The sequence below is a fragment of the Ylistrum balloti genome, unplaced genomic scaffold, assembly GCF_031769215.1.
Source record: "Ylistrum balloti isolate Yb309-2 unplaced genomic scaffold, AGI_CSIRO_Ybal_v1 Utg369630, whole genome shotgun sequence".
Taxonomy (NCBI): domain Eukaryota; kingdom Metazoa; phylum Mollusca; class Bivalvia; order Pectinida; family Pectinidae; genus Ylistrum; species Ylistrum balloti.
The window spans coordinates 304771-328462 of NW_026781896.1; the positions used below are offsets into that span (position 1 = coordinate 304771).

General features: G+C 34.5%; 2 protein-coding genes across 2 annotated transcripts; one reads left to right on the plus strand and one right to left on the minus strand.

Annotated features, from left to right (window-relative positions):
• The first annotated feature begins 837 nt into the window (after nucleotides 1-837).
• Nucleotides 838-6849, plus strand: LOC132552039 (probable U3 small nucleolar RNA-associated protein 11). The gene is made up of 8 exons (XM_060216182.1): nucleotides 838-952; nucleotides 1820-1881; nucleotides 2420-2522; nucleotides 3215-3331; nucleotides 3594-3687; nucleotides 3962-4092; nucleotides 5298-5408; nucleotides 6313-6849. Exons 1-8 carry the CDS (start codon nucleotides 893-895, stop codon nucleotides 6397-6399), a joined length of 765 nt encoding a protein of 254 aa, XP_060072165.1. The 5' UTR covers nucleotides 838-892; the 3' UTR covers nucleotides 6400-6849.
• Nucleotides 6850-8718: 1869 nt separating this feature from the next.
• LOC132552027 (small ribosomal subunit protein uS9m-like) lies at nucleotides 8719-22614 on the minus strand. Its single transcript, XM_060216174.1, has 13 exons — nucleotides 22528-22614; nucleotides 21488-21602; nucleotides 20847-21013; nucleotides 20167-20197; nucleotides 18940-19019; nucleotides 16199-16278; nucleotides 15398-15473; nucleotides 14118-14240; nucleotides 13801-13843; nucleotides 10827-10932; nucleotides 10423-10592; nucleotides 9409-9487; nucleotides 8719-8948 (listed from the first exon to the last, which is right to left on the minus strand). Exons 1-13 carry the CDS (start codon nucleotides 22612-22614, stop codon nucleotides 8936-8938), a joined length of 1170 nt encoding a protein of 389 aa, XP_060072157.1. The 3' UTR covers nucleotides 8719-8935.
• Nucleotides 22615-23692: the final 1078 nt, after the last annotated feature.

Below are 23692 nucleotides of genomic sequence, written 5' to 3' on the forward strand. Positions count from 1 at the left end.
TTATTAGATTGGCTTAGGTGATCTCTCTAACTGACACAACAATACAAGACTGGTGTTAGGGGAGATCGGAATAAGACGAGAGCAATAAGTAAATAAATATGATATAACATAGATGATATTCCACAACCATCATCAAAATCATCATCTGTCTGCCTCTCTCTCTCTCTCCATGTTTCACATGTATTCAGTAAAATATGAAATGTAATAATCTACAGAGTAATGAAAAATAAATTTATCACTAAGATTTTCTCTGTGTTTTAATCAGCGTTTTGATGCATTGTCACGGTTAGGTCAATGCATGTTTGCACTTTTCAGACCTATTTCAACTTGCTAACAAAAGTGCTGGTTTTGTTGGTAATAGAATCAATACAAATAGCAACGAAAAGGAGACACATTCGTGGTTTGTTGAATAATATCTTAAATCTATTGTTCCATAATGCATCCAGTAAGTATTCACTTGTACATTGGATGCATAAATATCAATTCTTTCGATTTTAAACAATATTCTAACATAATATTATAACGTGCACCTTTTGGAGAATAATGTTCAACTCTCTTGTTTAAAAATGTGTTTATTATACATAACTATTTTTTTTCAAAATAAGAATGTACTGAGAATAACGCCATTTTTTAAATAAAAAGACGTCAAAACACAACATTACTTTTTTCTCACTTTTATTTACTCTTCATCATCAAATTGGCGTATCCTTGTCTAGGTTTTATAACAGTGGTAATGTCTACGTACTCGAACGCACCGCAAGGTAACTCTTCAATCTAGAGGAGTAAAATACAGTACATCCTACGAAAGCAGCACGTGAGGCTAGACATAAAATCTAATTTCTGCTGTTTTTCGCGTATAGTTTCTGAATATCGGGTTACTCTATCTGTTAAGATGGCGTCATTGAGGAATTTAGAAAAAGCTAGAGCGAGGGAGCACAGGGAGAGAAGCCAGGTAATTAAGATTAGTTGTAGCAATATGTTTGGTAGGGCAGCGATCCTGTCGTTCTTACTTGTTCTATTTCTAAAACCAGCTGAAAACAATGTCCGTAGACATTAAGTGCCTGTTGATAGAGACGGAAAATCGATGGTTATTTGATAATAATACATTGGACGATATCCTCGCCGATAGACAATTATTTTATATATTGGATTTCACCCGCGTTAACAGGTTGGTCACAACTCCACATATGGATAAAACTGTAGTTCTGCAAATGCAGAAACGTTTAAAATAGAATCACATAAAGTTCCATTTCAATTTCAAACATTTACAGTTTAAAAGGGCATCATCTTCGAAACATGACCCAAAAGCCAATGCTACACTCTGCATATTCAGTGTTTAGCCATTTGGAATATCTATTGCCAATGTTGTAGTTGAGCTTTAATTTTTTCCTGTGTTCTATTCTTAGCCACCCTTAAAAATGGACGCGATAGATTTTGTGATTTATTTACTTTTCGTGTAAAGATGCACGGTGTTGCATTGGTTATAGGGCCATGTCAACAAACATGACACTTTTTTTGTTGCAGATAATCAAAAGATTTTTTTTCTATTTTAAATGAGTTGGCATTTGAGTAACTAATTGATCACTCAAAGCAGTAACAATCACTCAAGTGCAAGATTATTAAGGGTTGTGCCCAATCTGGTTGATACATTTGATAGCTGATAAAATCAAATAAAAGTGAAAGTTTTAGTCTACTGATACAGTGTAACTGCAATACAATATTTTGTATTGCCAGCATGTGATAATGAAAATACAAACTGGTCTCTCAACTTCTACAATTCAATGATTATGATATGGTCTGTCTTTTTTTATGTTTGAAGCCAGCAGCAAGAGCTAAACTGGGATACCTGGAAAAGAAGAAAGACTACAAAGAAAGAGCAAGGTATGTCCTTAACTTAGTATTTAAAACAATGAAATGTCTACAATGAAATCAATTTAAAAAAGAAATATGTGTATATTTCAGCTACAGCAGCACGAACTGTATGAAAGGAAACATTAATTATCTCTTTATATAAGAAATATTGACTCTAGCATAAAGTGTGACTTTACAATCATCCTTAAACAAGTGGAAGGCGAACCATTGAAATGTCCTCTGCTATGACAATTACTGCATATAAATATAAAGGGCCTTCTGCATTTATCTGTTGAAGGTATTACAAAGATACCTAAATTTACACTTTCGTTCTCAATTTAGTTTATAACTTTGTATTTGTTTTATGTTCTAGTGTATGTGATGTAACATTTGTGTCCTGATTACCTGGAAAATTTGACAATTCAATTGTCCATACTGTCCCTTTTATTTCATTGATCACATATACATACAGACATATATATGTATACATAGATGTAGTTCTTGTCCAGTACATCAACAGGGTGCAGCATACTGACCTTAAAGTACTATTTCTATTATTTTTGAACAGTGAATACCACAGACAGCAAAATACCATAAAATCACTGAAGAGAAAGGCTTTGAACAGAAATCCAGATGAATTCTACTTCAACATGGTCAAAACTCAGAAAGTGGTAAGTTTAAAAAAAACCCTTAATGTTGTACTGCTTTTCTTTTTGTCACATTTCTTCAGTGAACTAAAGTGTGACTTTAGCCCTGATGAAGCCCACATAAGTTCAGACAAAACCAGTCGACATATCAATAAAAATCCCACAGCTTACCCCAAGTGTAGGGTACCAAGAACGACTAACTCTTATACTAAAATCACAGCAAAGGCTGTAGTCCCTGGTAGTATGAAAATATAAATGGATTTTTACTAACATAGTTATGTCGTGTGTTATTTTTATCTATAGGTCTATTTATTCAACTGTTTTCTTCTGTATTGATGACAAATGAGTGATGAAACACCAAAGTTAATTTGGAAATATTGAATTACTGTGTCTTTTTTGTTGGATTATTCATTTTGTGCAATTATAGTCCCTTATGTACATATCTAATATAACCTTAATGTTGATAAGATTGAAGTTTAACTTAAAGGAGCAGTCCATTCCCTGTACACACAATACTCCATTGTGTGTATTTACTTCAATTGCACAGGTCATTCGTTAGATTGAAGTTGTAAAGAGTTGTTGAAATGTCACAGTCGCATACATTTTCTATCAGACTGTGCCTTACAAAAATCACTTTACCTACCAGGAATCATGTACTTACCAAGCTGACCAAAGGATTTCTAATAAGACTTGAATGTTTGATTTATATATGACAGGATGGAGTCCATCAAAGAAAGGCAGAAATGGAACCAGAGGTGACGGAAGTTCAGACTAAAATCATGTTTTCTCAGGACCTGCGATACGTTAATATGAAGCGCACGGCAGAATTAAAGGTAATTTTGCATGCGAAAAAAGCAAGTTTACGTAAAAAAACCATGTAATTTCAATGAGTATTAATCACCAAAGTAATAAAGATGGTGGCCAAGTGGAACAATCGATTATGCATTTGTCTTTCGTTACTGTTCTAATGGCACATCAGCAAAAAATTTTTTTTTTCTAAATTTCATAAGTACCGGTAGTTATAAACAGCTTTTGTGTTTTTTAGCAGACGACTGAAGATTTACTTACATTAATAAGAAATTTATATTTTGACAGAAAATAGAGAAGCTGAAGGCATCTTTACATCTCCTTGACGGTGAAGACAAGCCGAAAAATAAGCATATCATTTTTGTAGACTCAGAGAAAGAAGGTAATTTTCATGCCTGTCATTTTATATGCACGAGATTGTTTGCACTGGTATGATACAATAATACATGTTCTAAAATTTTGCCATTATTGAAATTTGAGAAAGTTTGACTGCTTATTATTGCATCCATATTGCATTGTGGTTACATGATTTATCCAAGAAAAATCAGATGACGTTAATTGTGACTTGAAGTTTTTATACACTGTATGTACCCATTATATACATGAACTGATCACTCTAGTTTAAGAGCTTAATGTTTATTTTGTTAATCATTCAGTGAAGAAATTTGATGCAGCGAAACACTTTGACACTCATCCATCCCTCCTTGGACGGGCATACAATAGGCCCACCACACAGATGTTACAGGCTGGACAGATTCCAGTTCCGACCGACCACACAGAATTAGAGGTAAATCTGTGTCATTTTGAATTACTTCAGTAAACTATTGTTCTAATGTAATGAACTACTGATCAGTTTTTATAGACATTTTTTCATGCAGGGCTATATGATAAAACAATAAACACTACTGTGACTTCTATTTTGTAATTTGACAAAAATTTTGCTATTTCCTTGTCTCTGATTTGTTGACATCTTACATTTCTACCTGGTATATACCGAGGTAGGTGAAAATTAACACTACATACCCAACATTAACTTTCAAAAGCATCATTTACTACTTACAGTTACATTTAGAACTGATTTCTGATTGCTTCCAACATGTAATGGTTTTAACCATTGGTACTGTCTTATTAGCTAGATGAACAGGCAGGCCATATTGGCCTCTTGTTTCTTTAGCACACTAGGAGGGATAGCATCTTTGTGGTTTACAAACTGATGTTAAGTTTATGTTTCTTTTAAAGAAGTAGCATGTTAAAGGAACCTTAATGAATATCTATAAACAGTTTTGGTGAAAGTCTAAATTCTGCATTTTCCTTTTGGGAAATTCAATGTTAATATAAACAACCATTTAAATTTTACTGTTAAAGTTGTTAGATCTATTTTACATCATACTTTTTCTATTGAAAAATACTTATACTAATATAATTAGTTGACTACACACTACTCTTAAAAATTCAAAATTTTAGAAATAAGTTTTCATGCCTCTTGATCTAAAGATTAGGGGAATATTGTTTTGTGCTGTCTGTCTTTTATCAGCTTTAACCTTGACCATAACTACTGCACTGTAAGAAGTAGGGTTTTTATATTTGGCTTGTGTGTTCCTTGTGACAAGACTTTTCCTGTGGTACCAGAATTTTTGACCATGTGACCTTGACCTTTGGCCTACATTTGTAAAATTTTAACATCGGCTTAACTATTGCATCATAAAAGGTAGGGCTTGCATATTTGACATGTGTGTTCCTTGTGAGAAGACCTTTCTGGTGGTATCATGCGATGTGACCTTGACCACGACCTTTGACCTACATTTTAAAGTAAAAATAATCATAACCACAATGAATACAAGTGTTTCATGCATGCAGTTAGTACAAGCCTTACACAGTACAGTTTTAGTGTCCCACTTCAGAATATTTTTGCAACTGGGGGCATTTTGTTTCGTAAACATACCTTGTTTTATAATGTTTATAATTTAAACCAAAAATTGTCATATATTTCAGGAACTGGCTCAGGAAAAGGAAAAGAAATACAAAGAACTGACCAAGAGGATTGAACGAGAAAAAGAATTGGGCATTATTGCACAGAAATTGGAGATGAAAAAACATCTTATGGTACAAAGTTAATTATATATGTACTTCAGTTGTGGTGAAATATATTCTCATCACATTTTTCATTTCATTTATATATCATAAAAGAAGTCTTTGAAATGTTATATGCAGGAAAATATTGAGTTGCTCTGTATATAAAACTGTTTATCACCTTTTACACAAGCTTTAGGGTCTTTTGACCTTGAGATGACCTCTATGATAAATACATGATACTTTTATATAATATTGTGTGCTGAAACCACAGAATTCTTCAAATCATGATACAGAATATTTTTAGTTTTATGATACTGACTTTATATATACAGAAAAATATTCCCCCAGGGATTCTCTGACCTTACTGATTTTATTTTTTTTTTCCTCGGGTGTTAAATATGCCCTTAAGTACTGGGTAATTAAAATATATATTAGTATTCAGACTTTTATTTCAAGTTTTAAACCCCTTTAAGGTTGAAATTTGGCAAAATTAAAAAAAAAAAACTGACCAAGTTCCACATAAACACTATAAATATGTTGCAAAAGGATGAAATACTAGCTTACAGGTATCTAAGCTGCACTGGTGTATTGTCAGGTATCAAATCCTTCACCATATGTTTAGTCTTTAGTTTGGGAGAAAAATTAACCAATATGAAAGTGTGACTGCCTCATTATAAAAAAAAACCTCCAAAAGCTTGGAACTTCTACTCGATTGCTTTGCTGTATTTGGGACATCTTGAAATTTTCCTGTCTGTAGAACAGGCCCATATCAGATTCCATTAGTTATTGCTAATGTACAAACTTTATTATACCAATTTCCCATTCATTGTGACTTTATTCTAGTGTACTAACTATGTAGGTCTCAGCTTATGTTTGATGTCTTGTAAGTATGACCTGATAATACTTTTGATTCTTTCGTCTTTTCCTCCTACAGGCCAAAAAAGAAAAGAAGAAAAAAGTTGCAGATGAAACAAAATCTTCTGCAGCTCAATACAGATGGTGTACTCAGAGAAAAAAGTGAACATTTTTCCAAGTTTTCTTGGTCTGTGGATAAAATCAGGAGAGTCAGCATCCCACATTTTGTTTATCATACAAAAGAAAACAATGATAAGAGACAAAATGTGAGACAAGATACACTGTTGAGCTCCTAGAATTGAGGTTTCCAGGAAAGATTGCATGAAATCCGTGTCCAGCTTTCTGATGCTGTCGTCAGTGCAGTCTTTTTCGGAATGGTCTGATCTAGAAGACCATAAGTCAGAGTTGTTCTCCGACAAAGACCGTACAATTCAGATTACTGTGTCCAGTAGTAGAACAACTGATTCAGACAAAAACTTTCACTTTTGAAGCATCCAAGCTGGTCTTGATGTCTTTAACAAAGGTGTAGAACATTGTTCCAACAGTATTTTAAGCAGTTCTTGTGTAGAACATGTCCATTGTGATATCAATAACTTTTAATAAAAAGTTCAATGTCGGTCATAGTTTCAGGTCTTTTTGATGTTTGTGAGCAATGGGATTCTTTCACTGACAATAGGAGCTTCTTGCTGATATTGAATAACTTATGGTGCAGAAAATTTGTGGAAATATGTTATATACAAGAACTGAAAACATTTCTGATTCTATTTTTCAAATGGTATTCACTTTACTAAAATTTGACGAAAATGTACAAAAAATGGTATGTGAAATATTTTAACTGAACCTTTCAATCTGAATCAATTTCTAGAGAAATATGTATGGTCAGTAAACATTTCATGTGTGGTGTTACTTAAGGAAGGGGGCACTGCTCTTGGTAATTATCCAAACAAATGTATTAAAAAAAAGATTAAGTCCCTGAAAAGGGGCACAATGTGCCTGGGTCACTTCTCATCTCACATGTCACATGTCCATGATTTGTTCGGGCTGAATGTGATACTCTATACCTAATCTTTGCCAGGTTTTATCAGCTGACCTGCCTAAAAAATGTGTGAACTTTTAGGGGGTCCATATCTGTCTATCAATCTGTCCATTATCGACATTGATATATTACCATGAATGTCTAGGTCATGATTATTACCCAGCAGTGTAACAGGAAAAGATATTGATAAAACTTTTCTAATTAATAACTTACACCAGTTTTCGAGGTCACTGGTTAAATAATCATTGAAAATTAATTTAATTAGATTTAAAAAAAGGATGTTCCGGCGTGGATCACATGTAGTCAATATTTATCACACGATGCAAGTCCAAGGTCACGGGATATCCAAAAAATATTTATATCTTTAATTTTTTTTATGAACTTTGAAGTAGGAGGTGTTAAAACATTTACAGTGTAACAACTGTATTGTGAATATAGTTTTAAACAGTCTTTGGAATAAGTTGTGCCTAAACCATTTATCACATTGAAAAAATCAACATTCTACTTCAACGAACATGTTAGAATAAAATAATCAGAAACAGTGCCGAGAATATATGAGTTATCTAACATCTGTTCATACATTTGTATGTTATATCACAAAATCAACACTGTCCAAAAGATTCCAAAATATGTTCAATGTACAAGCTTTTCGCCTAGACATAAGGTGACACTGACTTGTGGAAGTTATATATAACAGACTTTGTTTTGACAACAAGAAAAATCAAGAAAGCAAACCGAGTATTGCTACAGCAATATATGTCCCCTTCCTAAATTCACAAGTTATCTATTGTGATGATTCTTTTTTTACCCAACAACCCTGAAACTCCAACTTGTTTAAGATAATTTGACATCTTATAAGTGTTTAAAAGTTTGATAAGAATTCCTTTGGGAATGAAGCCACTACAGTGCTGAAAATGATTTTTAAAAAGTAAGTGACCTTGACCCTGACCACAAAAAAACCTGAAACACAAAGTTATCCAAGATATTTGGGTGTTTAATAAGTGTGTGGAGTTTGATAAGAATCCCTTAACAATTGAAGCTACCAGACTGCTAGCAGAAAATAGACACAAGAACTCACCAGCAGACAGAGTGAAAAATTATAGTACCCACTGTTTTTACCAGTGGGGGACTAATAATCTTCCCAGTAAACATCAATAATTGAAAAACTTCAAAATTCAGTACTTGGGATAAGGAGTGATAATTCATGCAAAATTATGTTAATATTCAAAAGTAAGCTTATAAAACCAATATACTTCCCCCCCCCCCCAAAAAAAAAAATTGCATTGTCATATATCCTTATTCTATAAACTGATTTCTAATATTTGTATTTTAAGTGAATTTTAATGTATGACTTTTCCTTGAAAACGTTTCTGAAATATATATATAAGAACATTGCCTCTAGTTCAAGTTTTGTCAAAAGATGAATATTGAAAGATTATTTAAACATAATTAAAGTCCTTGTATTACATTTTAATACATTTTTGGCATTTACAGTAATTAGTTATAATTCTTAATTTCACATCTCTTCATCTTGTTCCAAGGTTACTCCAGAGTCCTTACAGTGTAACATAATGTAGATTTCCAGTTCGACATTTCTTTGTCATGGAATCCATAGTGTTTGAAACAACAGCACAAAATATCTATGTAAAAAAGTCCTGGTTGTTGATCATCTTTTTCTCCTGAAATAGTGAAAAATAAAACTGGTAAACGTTTGAATTATGACAAGATATATGCATATCTAATTTATCTCCATCAATTGTCCCTTAAGCCATTAAAATCTATACCTGGCTTTAAATTTCTTCAGTTTGGACGAAGATTCAACAGATCTCTTACAGTAAAACATACAGCTGTAAGTTAGCAGTGTATACAGATTGACTAATCAGCAACAGTGACACAAAAAGCACTAACCAATCCAAAACATGGATACATGTATTTTTTTATAAAGTATCCACTCATTTGATATCTGGATGGAGGCTGTGATGGTATGGATTAGGTGCCACAGCTTGATGGCTTGTTTTGTTTTTGATATTTGAAAAATACCAGCCAGACTTTGAAAGTGACCATCACCATACAAAATCCTTTTATACTTATCAGTCATACTCAACAATATTCTATAAATACTGAAGCCATTCCACCCACCAAGAGTATTTACGTCGAGCTCCTTCCTGTCCAGGCTTGTCTCGTTCACGAATCCTCGGATCTTCTGTCAACAGTCCAGCTGTAGAAAATCAAGGTTAGAACACATTAAATATTAAGGTTAAAAAACCACAAAGGTCAAGGTAAAACATGATAAAAGTCAAGGTAAAAACACTACAAAGGTCAAAGTAAAAACATTACAAAGGTCAAGGTTAAAACACTTCAGCATATAGACTAATGTCTTGTTTAATTTCATGAGTGTAAAATTTTGTGGAGTTTTTTTTTTTGTGTTTCAAATCGGGAACACATGTTTGGGGAAATTATCTTTGAACATTATAGTTGTCAGAAAAATTAAGAATTCAATGGAATGCAAAAGTTTTAATACTTTCACCCTTTCATTTAGACTAATTTCAGCTGACTTTTGAACAAAGTGATTTGTAGTCCACCACCTAATATTTTGTACAATAAGATAAGGCAGCAGAGAAAGTGAGTCAAAATGTATGAAATTATTTTTTTCACCCCCATACTGAACTAACTCTAAGCTATATATGATATCATAGATTATTTTCAGGAAAGTTTTAATCAAACTTTTAGCACATCATACATGGTCACTATTTGATAATATCTGTGGACAAAATAAAACCGAACCTTCATTGTACAAATTCAGTTGCTTAATATGATCTCTAGTGCCTTTGGTAATCAAATTTGAACAAATATTATCAGCAAATCTTGAAAAAACTTTTGAACTTATTTAAATATGCATAATGAAGAAAAATGATTTTTCGCTAACTGGACAATCAAGTGACATGTTTTATCACGTGGCAGTATAACTATTGTAGAAGTATCTTACAGTATATATGACAAAATCTGTACACGTGTGATATTTCAAGACATGCTAATTACCAGGGTATGTGGCACTACATTTCAATCATATTCTTATCAGAAGAAAATCTATAAACTTTCAAGAGAAAACATCCACAAGTTTATCAGCAGGAAAGTTTTCGACTTGACACCTACCGATAGTCAACCGTGTCTTGATATCATCACTGACGTATCCAGCCAGGGCTTTAGACATTGCCAGTCGGATCGCCCCTGACTCTGATGATTTACCTCCCCTGACTGTTGCGGCATACACATCCACTTTTCCGAGCAGTTCACAGACTATCAGTGGTGTCATGATCTGTTCCCTGCATCAACAAACAATGCAAGTATAGAAAATAACAGTGATATTAATACTGAATCTGTCATTTTACTTAAACATTTTATTATATTTTCAAAAACAGTTCCTTTTCGAGAAGACAGTGTTTTTTATTCCTATTACATCATTTTACTCCTACAGTGCAGATCAGATTGTGAAGTGACAATTGTCCTGACTTGTTAAAAGTCAAAATTTAACCACCGTATCCTGATAAAACACCTACCTATGTGTATGATCCTTGAAGTACAGTATATCATTTCCGTTGATTTCAAATTTTCCTGTACCATTAAGATACACCTTCACATAAGCTTTACAAGATTTTCGAGAACCTGAAAAAAACGAGTGTAAAAGTGAACTAAATGTAACTGAAATTGGCGTAAATGTATAGAAATCTGTTGGAGAAAGAGACGAGAGTATGGGGATTAGTGTATAGGTCAGGGAATAGAGTGGCCAGCATTAGCAGAGGTTGCTAGCTAGAAAAGAAAGGATTGATATGTTGAGAAAATTATCGGAAAATATTGTGTTTTGGGAAGTACATATAGGCTTGGAGAAGGAAGCTCTGAATGATAAAACAAGCCAATGTCAGCATACAGCTTAAAGTCCACTGATCGTGTGAAGTTTAGAGTCGACTTTGACATGAAATATTGAGAGCACTGTATTTATCAAGTAATCATTCCATCAAGGCTAATCATTCCACCTATATCTGTTACTGTTCTGTAGTTACAAATATATTCTCTTCAATGGTCCTGTTATGTTACTCGAACCTGTTGAATCTGACTCAGAATTTATATGTCGGTCAGCTGAGCTCTTTACAGCATAAAAATAAGTATGCCATGTGTTAAGCACAGGTATAGATAGTGATGATGGGACCACGTGGAATGTGGGAGGGGTTTGTAGATTTATGACAAGAACAGGAAGAGTTGTTGGGCTTAGGGTGAGAATGAAAAATTTGATGAAGACTAAGGTGAGAATGAGAAGACAAAGGTGAGAACGAGATAACTTGGTGGAGACTAAGGTGAGAATTAGAAGACTTGGTGGAGACTAAGGTGAGAATGAGAAGACTTGGTGCAGACTAAGGTGAGAATGAGAAGACTTGGTGCAGACTAAGGTGAGAATGAGAAGACTTGGTGGAGACTAAGGTGAGAATGAGAAGACTTGGTGCAGACTAAGGTGAGAACAAGAAGACTTGTTTGAGTCTAAGGTGAGAATGAGAAGACTTGGTGCAGACTAAGGTGAGAATGAGAAGACTTGGTGGAGACTAAGGTGAGAATGAGAAGACTTGGTGCAGACTAAGGTGAGAATGAGAAGACTTGGTGGAGACTAAGGTGAGAATGAGAGAAGACTTGGTGAGACTAAGGTGAGAATGAGAAGACTAAGGTGAGAATGAGAAGACTTGGTGAGACTAAGGTGAGAATGAGAAGACTTGGTGGAGACTAAGGTGAGAAGAATGAGAAGACTTGGTGAGACTAAGGTGAGAATGAGAAGACTTGGTGGAGACTAAGGTGAGAATGAGAAGACTTGGTGGAGACTAAGGTGAGAATGAGAAGACTTGGTGGAGACTAAGGTGAGAATGAGAAGACATGTTGCAGACTAAGGTGAGAATGAGAAGAAGACTTGGTGAAGAGACTAAGGTGAGAAGACTTGGTGAGAAGACTTGGTGGAGACTAAGGTTGGTGGAGACTAAGGTGAGAATGAGAAGACTTGGTGGAGACTAAGGTGAGAATGAGAAGACTTGGTGGAGACTAAGGTGAGAATGAGAAGACTTGGTGGAGACTAAGGTGAGAATGAGAAGACTTGGTGCAGACTAAGGTGAGAATGAGAAGACTTGGTGGAGACTAAGGTGAGAATGAGAAGACTTGGTGCAGACTAAGGTGAGAATGAGAAGACTTGGTGGAGACTAAGGTGAGAATGAGAAGACTTGGTGCAGACTAAGGTGAGAATGAGAAGACTTGGTGCAGACTAAGGTGAGAATGAGAAGAGAAGACTTGGTGCAGACTAAGGTGAGAATGAGAAGACTTGGTGAGACTAAGGTGAGAATGAGAAGACTTGGTGCAGACTAAGGTGAGAATGAGAAGACTTGGTGCAGACTAAGGTGAGAATGAGAAGACTTGGTGCAGACTAAGGTGAGAATGAGGAGACTTGGTGCAGACTAAGGTGAGAATGAGAAGACTTGGTGGAGACTAAGGTGAGAATGAGAAGACTTGGTGGAGACTAAGGTGAGAATGAGAAGACTTGGTGGAGACTAAGGTGAGAATGAGAAGACTTGGTGCAGACTAAGGTGAGAATGAGAAGATTTGGCGCAGACTAAGGTGGGATGAGAAGATTTGGCGCAGACTAAGGTGAGAATGAGAAGACTTGGTGGAGACTAAGGTGAGAATGAGAAGACTTGGTCCAGACTAAGGAGAGAATGAGAAGATTGGTAGAGACTAAGGTGAGAACAAGAAGACTTGTTTGAGTCTAAGGTGAGAATGAGAAGACTTGTTTGAGTCTAAGGTGAGAACGAGAAGACTTGGTGGAGACTAAGGTGAGAACGAGAAGACTTGGTGGAGACTAAGGTGAGAACGAGAAGACTTGGTGGAGACTAAGGTGAGAATGAGAAGACTTGGTGGAGACTAAGGTGAGAATGAGAAGACTTGGTGGAGACTAAGGTGAGAATGAGAAGACTTGGTGGAGACTAAGGTGAGAATGAGAAGACTTGGTGGAGACTAAGGTGAGAATGAGAAGACTTGGTGGAGACTAAGGTGAGAATGAGAAGACTTGGTCCAGACTAAGGTGAGAATGAGAAGACTTGGTCCAGACTAAGGTGAGAATGAGAAGACTTGGTGGAGACTAAGGTGAGAATGAGAAGACTTGGTGGAGACTAAGGTGAGAATGAGAAGACTTGGTGCAGACTAAGGTGAGAATGAGAAGACTTGGTGCAGACTAAGGTGAGAATGAGAAGACTTGGTGCAGACTAAGGTAAGATTGAAAATGGTTGATGGGATAAAGATGAGAATGAGAGGTTGGTATTAAGGTGAAAATGAGACAAGCTGGTGGAACTAAGGTGGGATTAAAGTGAGAGTGGGGAGTATGATGATATCATAGATTATTTAATGTAAAATTTGTTTAGAGATTGACTTGTGTCTCTAGAGTTAGAGTGACTACAGATGTCTATAGGTGACTTGTATAAACAGTATAACACCTGGTCATTTACATACCTTCACCTTTGTAGTAGAGTTTTCCCTCATCATCAACTTCAGGCTATAATAAGAGACCAAAAATTTGTCAGATTTTTATGCAATATCTTTGACCAATGGACTCATCATTACTTAAACATAAATATCACATACTGTCTGATGGGAAAGAACAATGTCGTTGATTTAACAGGCACCTATATACAAAATAGGTAACTCCACATTATATGCAAGCAATTTTTTTTTTTGCTGAAATCATTTATGTTTTTATTTTTGAAAACAGATAAGTCTAGAGAAATAAGTGTTTACATCATTTAAAATCCATGGAATTTTTAACTTACAGATTTATGTTTATAAGAAACAGCTGATATCAAAGGTTTTCTAAATGACATGATATATTCTTCCTCTTCGTCACAGAGGTCGTGCTCCACCAGTTTCTCCATTAGTTGAATAAATCGATCATACTGAAAAAAAAAAAACATATTTCATCAGAGAGCAACAACAGCTCTTTGTATGACAAGAAAACATTGCTTAGGGAAACTACAAGAAAACATTGCTTAGGGAAACTTTTATTTTCATAATTGTCATCCACACTTGTGGACTTTCAAAATTTTCATAGGGGATATTTTACATTCTTGAATACAAAAAAAAACATAAAATTTGCTTATACTCTCCGGTAAAGAAATAACACTTGAAAATGGCATCTTTTGAGTTCTTCATTCCAATATTAATCATTAGATCTTAGAATAAAATAACAGATAAGCGAATTCACATGGAGAAAATAACTAACCACCCAATGTCACAACAAATCACTTCAAACCACCCATTCAGTATTGTACAAAATACAGACTTGTAAACAGCACCCACCAATATAAATCTAGAATTAGATAAAGTAACAATCAAACTGTCGCATCAAACAGTTGTTTCGCCCTTCTAGGACTCGTCAGTGATGCTAAGGGAATAAATTTTGAAACCTAGGAGGTATGAAGGAAAATCCAAAATGATCAAAAGAAATACTAAATTCTGCCTGGGAGTCACTAGCCCCATCATTCAAAAAATATCTTGATATATCTGATGTTTTAGGCAAAACATTTAGTTATGTATTAATATTCTGAATAACGTTTTTAATGTAATGACTAGCAATGTGGCTTGTAAGCAAAGAAACAATAAATACTAGCTGCAATCTCGGCTAGAAAGAACTTCTCTTTAGTTCAATTTGTTGAGTGTCAGACTAGTAAGCCAGGGGTCCCAGGTTCGAATCCTAGTGGAGGTATTAAAATAAAGAATGATCTCTGTTACACTGAAGCCCACATAAGTATTTAGAAATAATACTTAGCCATACCCAACCAGTATCGCTGTAACCCCTAAAAACTTGAGGATGAGTTATTTCCTGGAGGGGGAGTGTGTAACCTTGGTTAGTACCAGCCACAATATACTGCTCAGTGAGAGAGTACTTCTCTTTAAATAGATAGGTTGAGCATTAGACTAGTAAACCTGGGGTTTTGGGTTCGAATCCTAGCAGAGGTATTAAAGTAAATAATGACCTCTGTTACAGTTACAGTATTAAGATCATAAACAAAAGAACCCTATGTTCCTTCGGTGGGTAGAACCTAATACTTACATCTGTTTGATTTACGTTCTCTCTTGTCTTTACTTTGAAGTCCTCATAGCTCAGCCATTCAGAAGTCATCACGCTCCTGTAATAAGTGAGAACAATTTTAGTGAAAAATTCATTTCAAACTAAAATAAATTACCTGATGTTCATGTTTCTTTTCTGGACCATTAGAAACACTTTTCAACAGAAAATATCTGTACAGGATGAATCTAACAATGCAAATTTTGTTGACGAGTTTTATAATTTTCTACACAAGATCCTAGAACAATTCCTTAGGAAATGAGGTCAAAGGTGACAGTGATCCTTTGTGAAGGGATGAAACTGACATTGGCAATATCCCATCACTTCCCCCACAAATGTCTAGGGCACACATTGTAACTTTAAGTACAATTTCTTCCATCGCTCAGAACAATCTACGTCTTAATTACTGATATCATACAACAAAATGATAAAATAAATTTAAATAAAAAAAAAAGACGAAACTTTGCTGTCTGCTGTAAACCATATTAACTCTCTTTTAAATGCAATTTCAATCCGTAAATTTTACATATCAAACAAACTAACAGATTCATGTAAATCACTGCAAATTAACAAAGGAATGATCACTTGCATTGGGTATCATGAATCTATTTTAACTAATATTTACAAATGACAGGATAATAAATATGATTTTAACAATATATATTCATACATTTCTTTTTACATGCAGTTCATCCTGAACATTGATTGCTGTGAACTTGCTTTGAGAAGGAAATCATGGTATATAAAATTTTCCAGATCATACTACAAGATTTCTTCATCACTTACTGTAGAGGTTGGGACCTTTTTATAATGAATTTGTTTTCCTCCATCTTAGCATCCAGCTTCTCTATCTTTTGTACAATATCCTATTAAAAGAATGATCAAAGACAGTGTAAACAAAATTACAGCAAAGAATTAATAGTATGTTAAGGCTATTTTACAGCAAACAATAAACAGCCTATCAAGGCTATTTTACAGCAAACAATAAACAGCCTATCAAGGCTATTTTACAGCAAACAATAAACAGCCTATCAAGACTATTTTACAGCAAACAATAAACAGCCTGTCAAGACTATTTTACAGCCTATCAAGTCTATTTTACAGCAAACAATAAACAGCCTATCAAGGCTATTTTACAGCAAACAATAAACAGCCTGTCAAGACTATTTTACAGCAAACAATAAACAGCCTATCAAGGCTATTTTACAGCAAACAATAAACAGCCTGTCAAGGCTATTTTACAGCAAACAATAAACAGCCTGTCAAGGCTATTTTACAGCAAACAATAAACAGTCTGTCAAGACTATTTTACAGCAAACAATAAACAGCCTATCAAGACTATTTTACAGCAAACAATAAACAGCCTGTCAAGACTATTTTACAGCAAACAATAAACAGCCTATCAAGGATATTTTTACAGCAAACAATAAACAGCCTGTCAAGGCTATTTTACAGCAAACAATAAACAGCCTGTCAAGGCTATTTTACAGCAAACAATAAACAGCCTGTCAAGGCCACTCCAGTAACAATTCTTCATGATTTGATTCTGATGAGTTCGGAAAACCATTTCCAAAACTATGAAGTATCAAATTTGAAACAGGAAAAGCTTGAGTTGCAGCACAGAATCAAATATTTGATTTCCAAAGATCACTGGGACTTCAGGTTTTGTTTAGTGGTGTAACTCTGAGAATTCAATAGATTTGCCTAAATGTATTAGGCAGGAAACTGAACACAATCATTTAAGTAATTTATGCTTAGTGGAATAGCCCTCAGCAGAATAAACCAATTTTAATTAAGTTACCAAGGAGATCTATCTGGAAGTCTGGTATTTTCTCTCCTTTTCTTTTCTTTTAATCTGTTATTTTTGTCAGCTGTATTTCAAAATCCCAGGAGTTTTATCAGATCTACACAGTATCAAGCACAATACTGGTACACTACATTATAAGAACAAAATGTAGGACAGACTGTGTACAGACTGGAATTTATATCTGGTTCTGATCAGAATGGAACTGGGAGACCAACACAACAAATTTAAATACATATCCATCCTTATAAAATTTGTTTCCAAAAAATTACTGTAATATCAAAATTAAATGAAAGATTGAAAATCTGTTAGCCAGATTACTTTACAGATCAGTCTCTAAAAGAAATATAGATAATTGGGCAGGAAAAGTCCTATCAGGTTATATAACTAGGATATAAATAAAATAATGATCAGTCATCATTGCCAGTCATTTGCGATCATTGTTCGATAAAGAAAACTGAGGTTTTTGAAAGCCGACAGTTTTCATTCTGTGTTTGAGTTTCTGTGTTTGCTTCTCAATCAGGATCCTACACTTGAAAAAGTTCCTTTCATGATTTCTTAAGGAAGGGAGATAACAAAAATTGTTGAAGGATGGATCATGTATGAAGTATGATGTCAAAATACAAAACTGCATTTGAATACTCTGTAGTTTCAGTTTAGAACATGTTCAATATAAGGAACACCATAAAATATTTTTGAATTTTTTAAACCATACACATGTGTGTTAAGCTGCATATCATCCAGTTGTTCATTCATGATGTATTCATATAAAAAATACATTGTCAGGGATTAATACAGACAAATTTCATTACCAGAAAAGGTGTAGCATTCCCCAAGTGATATGTTCTCCTCTCTGAATGTAAACAAATTCCCCATTGAGGAAATATACTGAAAACATGGAACATTTCCCCAAAAAGAGGGAAACTTTTCCCCAAAACAGAGCTAATTAGTATATCTTTACTTAACATATTTACAAACCTACTATTAATCTAACTTCAACACTGTCCTTATTTTATTGATGTAATTTTCATGTATGTCATATATTTTGATCCTACCCCTCTCTATTAACTTAATGAAGAGCAAAAGGGCTATCTGAAATTTAGAATCAATTTCTCAACACAGGCCAAAAATTCCCCTTTTTCTTGTGATGTTTAAAATACTGAAGAGTTCCCCATTGAATACTGATAGATGAACTTGCTCTATACATTGCCCCTGTGCACCCTGTTATCCTAAATTATTCAAAACAAAACGCATTATCAATATCATATTGGATTTTGGAAAATGAAAAGTGATGTATACCAGGTATTCTTTCAAAATTTGTCACATTTACCTTGAAATCTGGACATATATCAAAAACTATAAGACTGCAGACACTTTTCATCCATTCTAAGGTATTCCTATTTTGTATTTCATGTTTATTTTTGTTGAAAAAAATTACTGATCATGTTGTTTGCTGGCAAGATTAGCAACTAGGTGCTAATTGAGTGTAACATGACGGTCACATGACTGTGTACTGTGCTTCATACATCTATGTAGTAATGGTGGACATAGCATATGGTGATTTAAGAATACAGTAAACACAACAAAAGAAATTATCGAAATGAAAGTAATTTCAAGATATGTATCTTTCCTGTGTGTTTAACAATAAAAATGTCAGTGTTACTCTTCATGTGTAGTTTGATCATTCCTGATAAAAATGTTGACAGTCTCAATCAATACTTACATGCATAAATTGGTAGTAGTTAGGCCGTGTTGTGTAAAACATTGGATGAAACGGTCTACCATCCCTGCCAAATTGTGCCTCTGGAAACATGGAAAAACAGTAAATTACAACTGCTTCCTAGATAACAAATATCATGTGCAACAAACCCAGGCTTTGCCCTGGTAGCATTCCCATCCATATCTATTGACATTCATTAATAAGTATTTCATTGTCTTGTAATAAGCCCACCCCCCAACGTTGAGTCAAAGGTAATAGTTTGGCCTTTTGGGCCTATTGCAGGAAAAATATGATAGGTACGTTAATCAGTGAATAAAATTTTCCACTGTACAAGAAAATTAAAAAGCTTACCTTCCTCTTCCTCAATATAACTTTCACATTTTATCAAATCATTTTTCTAACACCAATGGAAACCCACGAGATGTTGCTATTTTGCAAGTTAAATGATAATGTGTCCTCAATACTTGACTTAAACAGAATATTACTGTATTTACATCTAACAATTTAACACATTTTAACTTTGTGGACAAATTTCTTAACAATAGAATAAATATTCAATATAAGTTAATTGTACAAATAATAAGAAAGTGCTTTCAGGAACATTTTCTGCAGGTTGGTAATGTCAATAGACTATAAGTTCTTATAACACAACCAGTAGAATATTATACCATAGACGGGGAAAATTCCAAAATAGTTGACAGGGTAAACAACCTTTTCAGGCAGCTGGTCAAGGAGGCCAATGGATACACCACAGCAGACCAGTACTAAACAGGGATGAGGGGGCTAGAGACACTCAGACAACTATGACCAAGTGTTAAGCCTAGCGGAATCAACTACAGTATATCTTTACCACCTTGTGCACTTTTTTTCTATGATCTGTTTATCATCTTGTTACACTATTTTCAACCATAGTGTACATAGGATTATAGTACAGAATAAGTTGGTCGATTCCTTACCATCTCGTACACTGCATACATCAATGCTAGTACAGTACACTGGTCATTAGTCTGATGAAGGTGACTAAAACACCACACTCAAATCTTCTACCAGTGAGAACTTTTATTCTGTTTAAGGAAGAATAGTTGCTCTTATCTTTAAAACACTCAATATTTTGCCAGACTATATATCAATGTGTTGCTGTCAACCTACAGACTAAGACTTAAGATAAACAAAGCACCTGTCAACCTGCTCGCTTTCAGTTATATGTATGTGTTTTAATACTATACTTACTTTTTTTATGTGGAAGGACATCATCTGCTTCCTGATAATAAAGAAAAGAATATTAGGAAAAAAAATAGCAACAATGAAACATTTCAATGTGAGATAAGATTGAGGAGATTTAATCACAAACAGATCAGATTTTTTTTTAATGTTTACTCAAAACAAGGTAGGGCAAACAGTAAGAGGAAAATTTGGATATATAAAACAGTTGAAGAAAAATAACCTAGTGTTACAGGGCCCATACATGTGTAATGAGTCAACCTTCTGATGCTATTTTCGATAAAAAAAAATTCTAATATTTCAAACAAGAAGTCCAGTGGGCCTGAATATCCCACTCGTTTTGCATCTTACGAAGATGATTTTGACAATTTTTAAGTCAATTTCTGTAACCTGGAGAGTTCATACCCCAAACATGCTGCTACACAAATACCATAACTCAGGTCCTAATGGTTATTCAAAAGAAATTTAAAGATCTGTCCACCTTTGACCCCTATGACCTTGAATGTGAGTGAAGGTAATTTATATGAATTAATTTGGTAGCCCTTCATCCCAGCATGTTACAGGTCCAACATCAGCATCCTAGGCCATCTTGTTATTGGAAAGGAATTTTTTGGCAAGTGAGCTAAAATTTGATTAACTCTAGCTCCCCTAGTGTGGCATGCTTGTTGCTGATAAGATAATGAACTCACCAACAGGTAGGGGTGAGCTTTCTTGTCAAACAGTCCTGATGGCATAAGGTATCTCACAGCAATCTTGACATGTTCCTTCGTAAAATCTTTATGATGTATGCCCATCATGTTGGCGAGATGTTTTCTCCCAAGTTCATACTCATATGTCAGTGTTTCTTTCTCCTTTTCTATGTAAAACACATTAAAAATATACTGATGATTTTGTAATAAACATACAACATAATGCATTATGTTGTATTTAACCTACAGTGAGTTCACACAAAGAAAATGACATATTCAACAAGGTTGGTGGACTCACTAGAATGATTTAATATATTTATCTATTCCTAATGTCATTCAATATGAGACAGGTTTTGAATAGCTACCCATTATTGTTGCTAAACTTTCCTGGTTTCCTGGTTTTGATTTGTCCTAAACTAGAAAATATCTATAAGACATGATTGATAAGAATTTGGTGCAGCCTGATGTCATGCAACAGATGGACACCATATTCTTCCAATCGCCCAATAAAACAGAATGGCACAAAAATATGTTATCTATTTCACTAGTCAAGGAGATCTGGATATCTTACTATGACTTTTTGCATAAAGATAAACTCTTTCCAGAACCCTGCCTGTAGCATAATTATATAGGGTGCAAACCATATTTCATAGCCGTTTCCAAATATGCCTTCATAGCATTGCTGATTGTCTTTGCCTTCGCTGACTGGTCTGATGATGGATCTTGGTGTCTCTTCACAGTAGTATGAATACCACTCTGTGTATGACAAATACATATATGATGATAATGACTAAAAAATGTTTTCTAACATGTTGACCTATATAAATGAACTTCAAATGTATAAAGTAATTCAAAGTATCAGCAAGGAAACATTTTTATAAAGGAAGTTAGATCACTGATGGGTTCATGGAAGCTCAAGTAACAATAAAGAAATCTTTTTGAAAGAACAAGGGAAAAGGACACTCTTGCCAAATGCCCAACAGGAATGTATAGTCATTATTTATTTCAATGCCTCCACTAGGAGCCAAACCCGGGACCCCTGACTTACTAGTCTGATGCTCAACCAATCAAGCTAAAGAGAAGTTCTCTCTAGCTGAGTGGTATATTGCGGCTAGAATTTTACCAGGGTTACAGGAATCAAGTCTGGCTCTTTACAGTGATAACTTCATGTCTATGATACCTGATATGATCAAGAGCCAAAGAAATATTATCCTTCAACTGAATGACAGAGACCGCATTTAATACTACGTACAAGCTATACCAATCTGCTTCTTTTTCTGCAAATTCTTTTAATGACCCTGCGTTTCATTTACTAACTGATTACCCAAAGCAGTAACTATTCCTCAAATGCAGGACTATTATCCATACCCGCCTATGTAAATATATCCGAGCAGGTGAAATTATTCAATTTATCAATACAAAAGTCTAAGTGAATATATTTTATCTTAACCATCAGTAAATACATTCGAAGACGGACAGTAAACTCAACAATATCTGCAAAACCTTCAGTATGTTGAAGTAGGACGATTAATGGGTAGAACGTAGACATTTCAAAACTTGCCCCAACTTCAAGGTTACCGACCCGGTTAATTAACCAACTTCTATTTGTACAGATAATCAAATGTAGTTACAACGCATTTTTAGAAACGTGTATTGATACCGGCTTTGAATAAGTACATACTCTCGAATTAATGCTAAGTGTCGCTCCTTGTGAATTCGCCAATATTTTGAGGAGCTGCCTCCACGCCAAAGCCCTGGAGGCGGCCATCTTTGCTGTCAATCTGGATCAAGGAAACGTTTGAAATAATATATCTATAGCGGGGATTCGAAGCTCTCCAAAGACACAAGTCATCTGTTATTATTATATTTTTTGTTTTGTGTTATTTTGTTTGTTTGTGTGTTGATTTTACCTTTTAAAACTTCATTTTTTTGTCTTTTTTCTTTTTAAACTTGTAGACGGAGACAAACAGTACCCTGAGTTATAATCTTTAACCATATTCGTTGTCTGGACTAGTGGGTTCGTTCGGATAGGGAGTCCCTGTGATCCCTTTTCCCCCCACTTCATTTATTGTGACAAATAAAAATCAGTTTGATTTGGTCTTGAAATATATCACATCGTTACTGAGGACATATATTGAAATATGACAAAAGTTATTAATTTTCCTTGGGATTTGGTCATCAGTTTTCGAGGTGTTGTTGATAAGTGTGTATCCGGGTGTTGGATGTCTGATACAATATTTGGGCTATGTAACAATCAATCTACATGTAGGCTTTGAATCATCTCGGAGAATTCCGGTCACGTAACTTCATATTCAGGTGTTGCACCCTCAAGTTAAATAAAACAAAAAAGAAAGAAAAGAAAAATGCTCGCTTTCCTTCATTTTTATGTAGACAATAACGAAATACGAAGGGAGACTTAAATTTAAAACGATTTTGAACGTTAATCGTGACCTGTGTAGTAGTGTCATATTAGCAGAGGGCCCAACGTATTTGGTATGATGAGCGTGTAATTTGGTATGATAAACAAATATAGTCGTAGAACGCTGCTTTAGGATTCAACAGTGAATACAGAAACCAGGCTTTACCTAGATATAACATTTTAGAATGCAATATTTTAATGAATATCGTGTTTGAGTGATAAAATCACTGCTGTTTCCATTCGTGGTAGACATATTTACTGATATTTTAGGTTTAGAAGTTGTTTAACAAACTACACGATATTCTGAGACAGAAATCAGCAACCCACATATCCCCCTCATGACGTTTTCAACTGGACAAGCACACTAAGTCAATTTAAACAACAGTGTGACATACAAATCAAAATCTCAAACTGCACGCCACGTATT

What these genes read in the sequence shown, in the direction of transcription:
- LOC132552039 (XM_060216182.1), top strand. Translation starts at nt 893, where the DNA reads ATGGCGTCATTGAGGAATTTAGAAAAAGCTAGAGCGAGGGAGCACAGG. An exon ending in AGCACAGGGAGAGAAGCCAG is followed by an intron (nt 953 to 1,819) that starts GTAATTAAGATT and finishes TTATGTTTGAAG; the next exon opens with CCAGCAGCAAGAGCTAAACT. An exon ending in TGTAGACTCAGAGAAAGAAG is followed by an intron (nt 3,688 to 3,961) that starts GTAATTTTCATG and finishes TTAATCATTCAG; the next exon opens with TGAAGAAATTTGATGCAGCG.
- LOC132552027 (XM_060216174.1), bottom strand. Translation starts at nt 22,614, where the DNA reads ATGGCCGCCTCCAGGGCTTTGGCGTGGAGGCAGCTCCTCAAAATATTG. An exon ending in AAGCTCACCCCTACCTGTTG is followed by an intron (nt 20,198 to 20,846) that starts GTGAGTTCATTA and finishes CTTTATTATCAG; the next exon opens with GAAGCAGATGATGTCCTTCC. An exon ending in AAAAGGTCCCAACCTCTACA is followed by an intron (nt 15,474 to 16,198) that starts GTAAGTGATGAA and finishes CACTTATTACAG; the next exon opens with GAGCGTGATGACTTCTGAAT.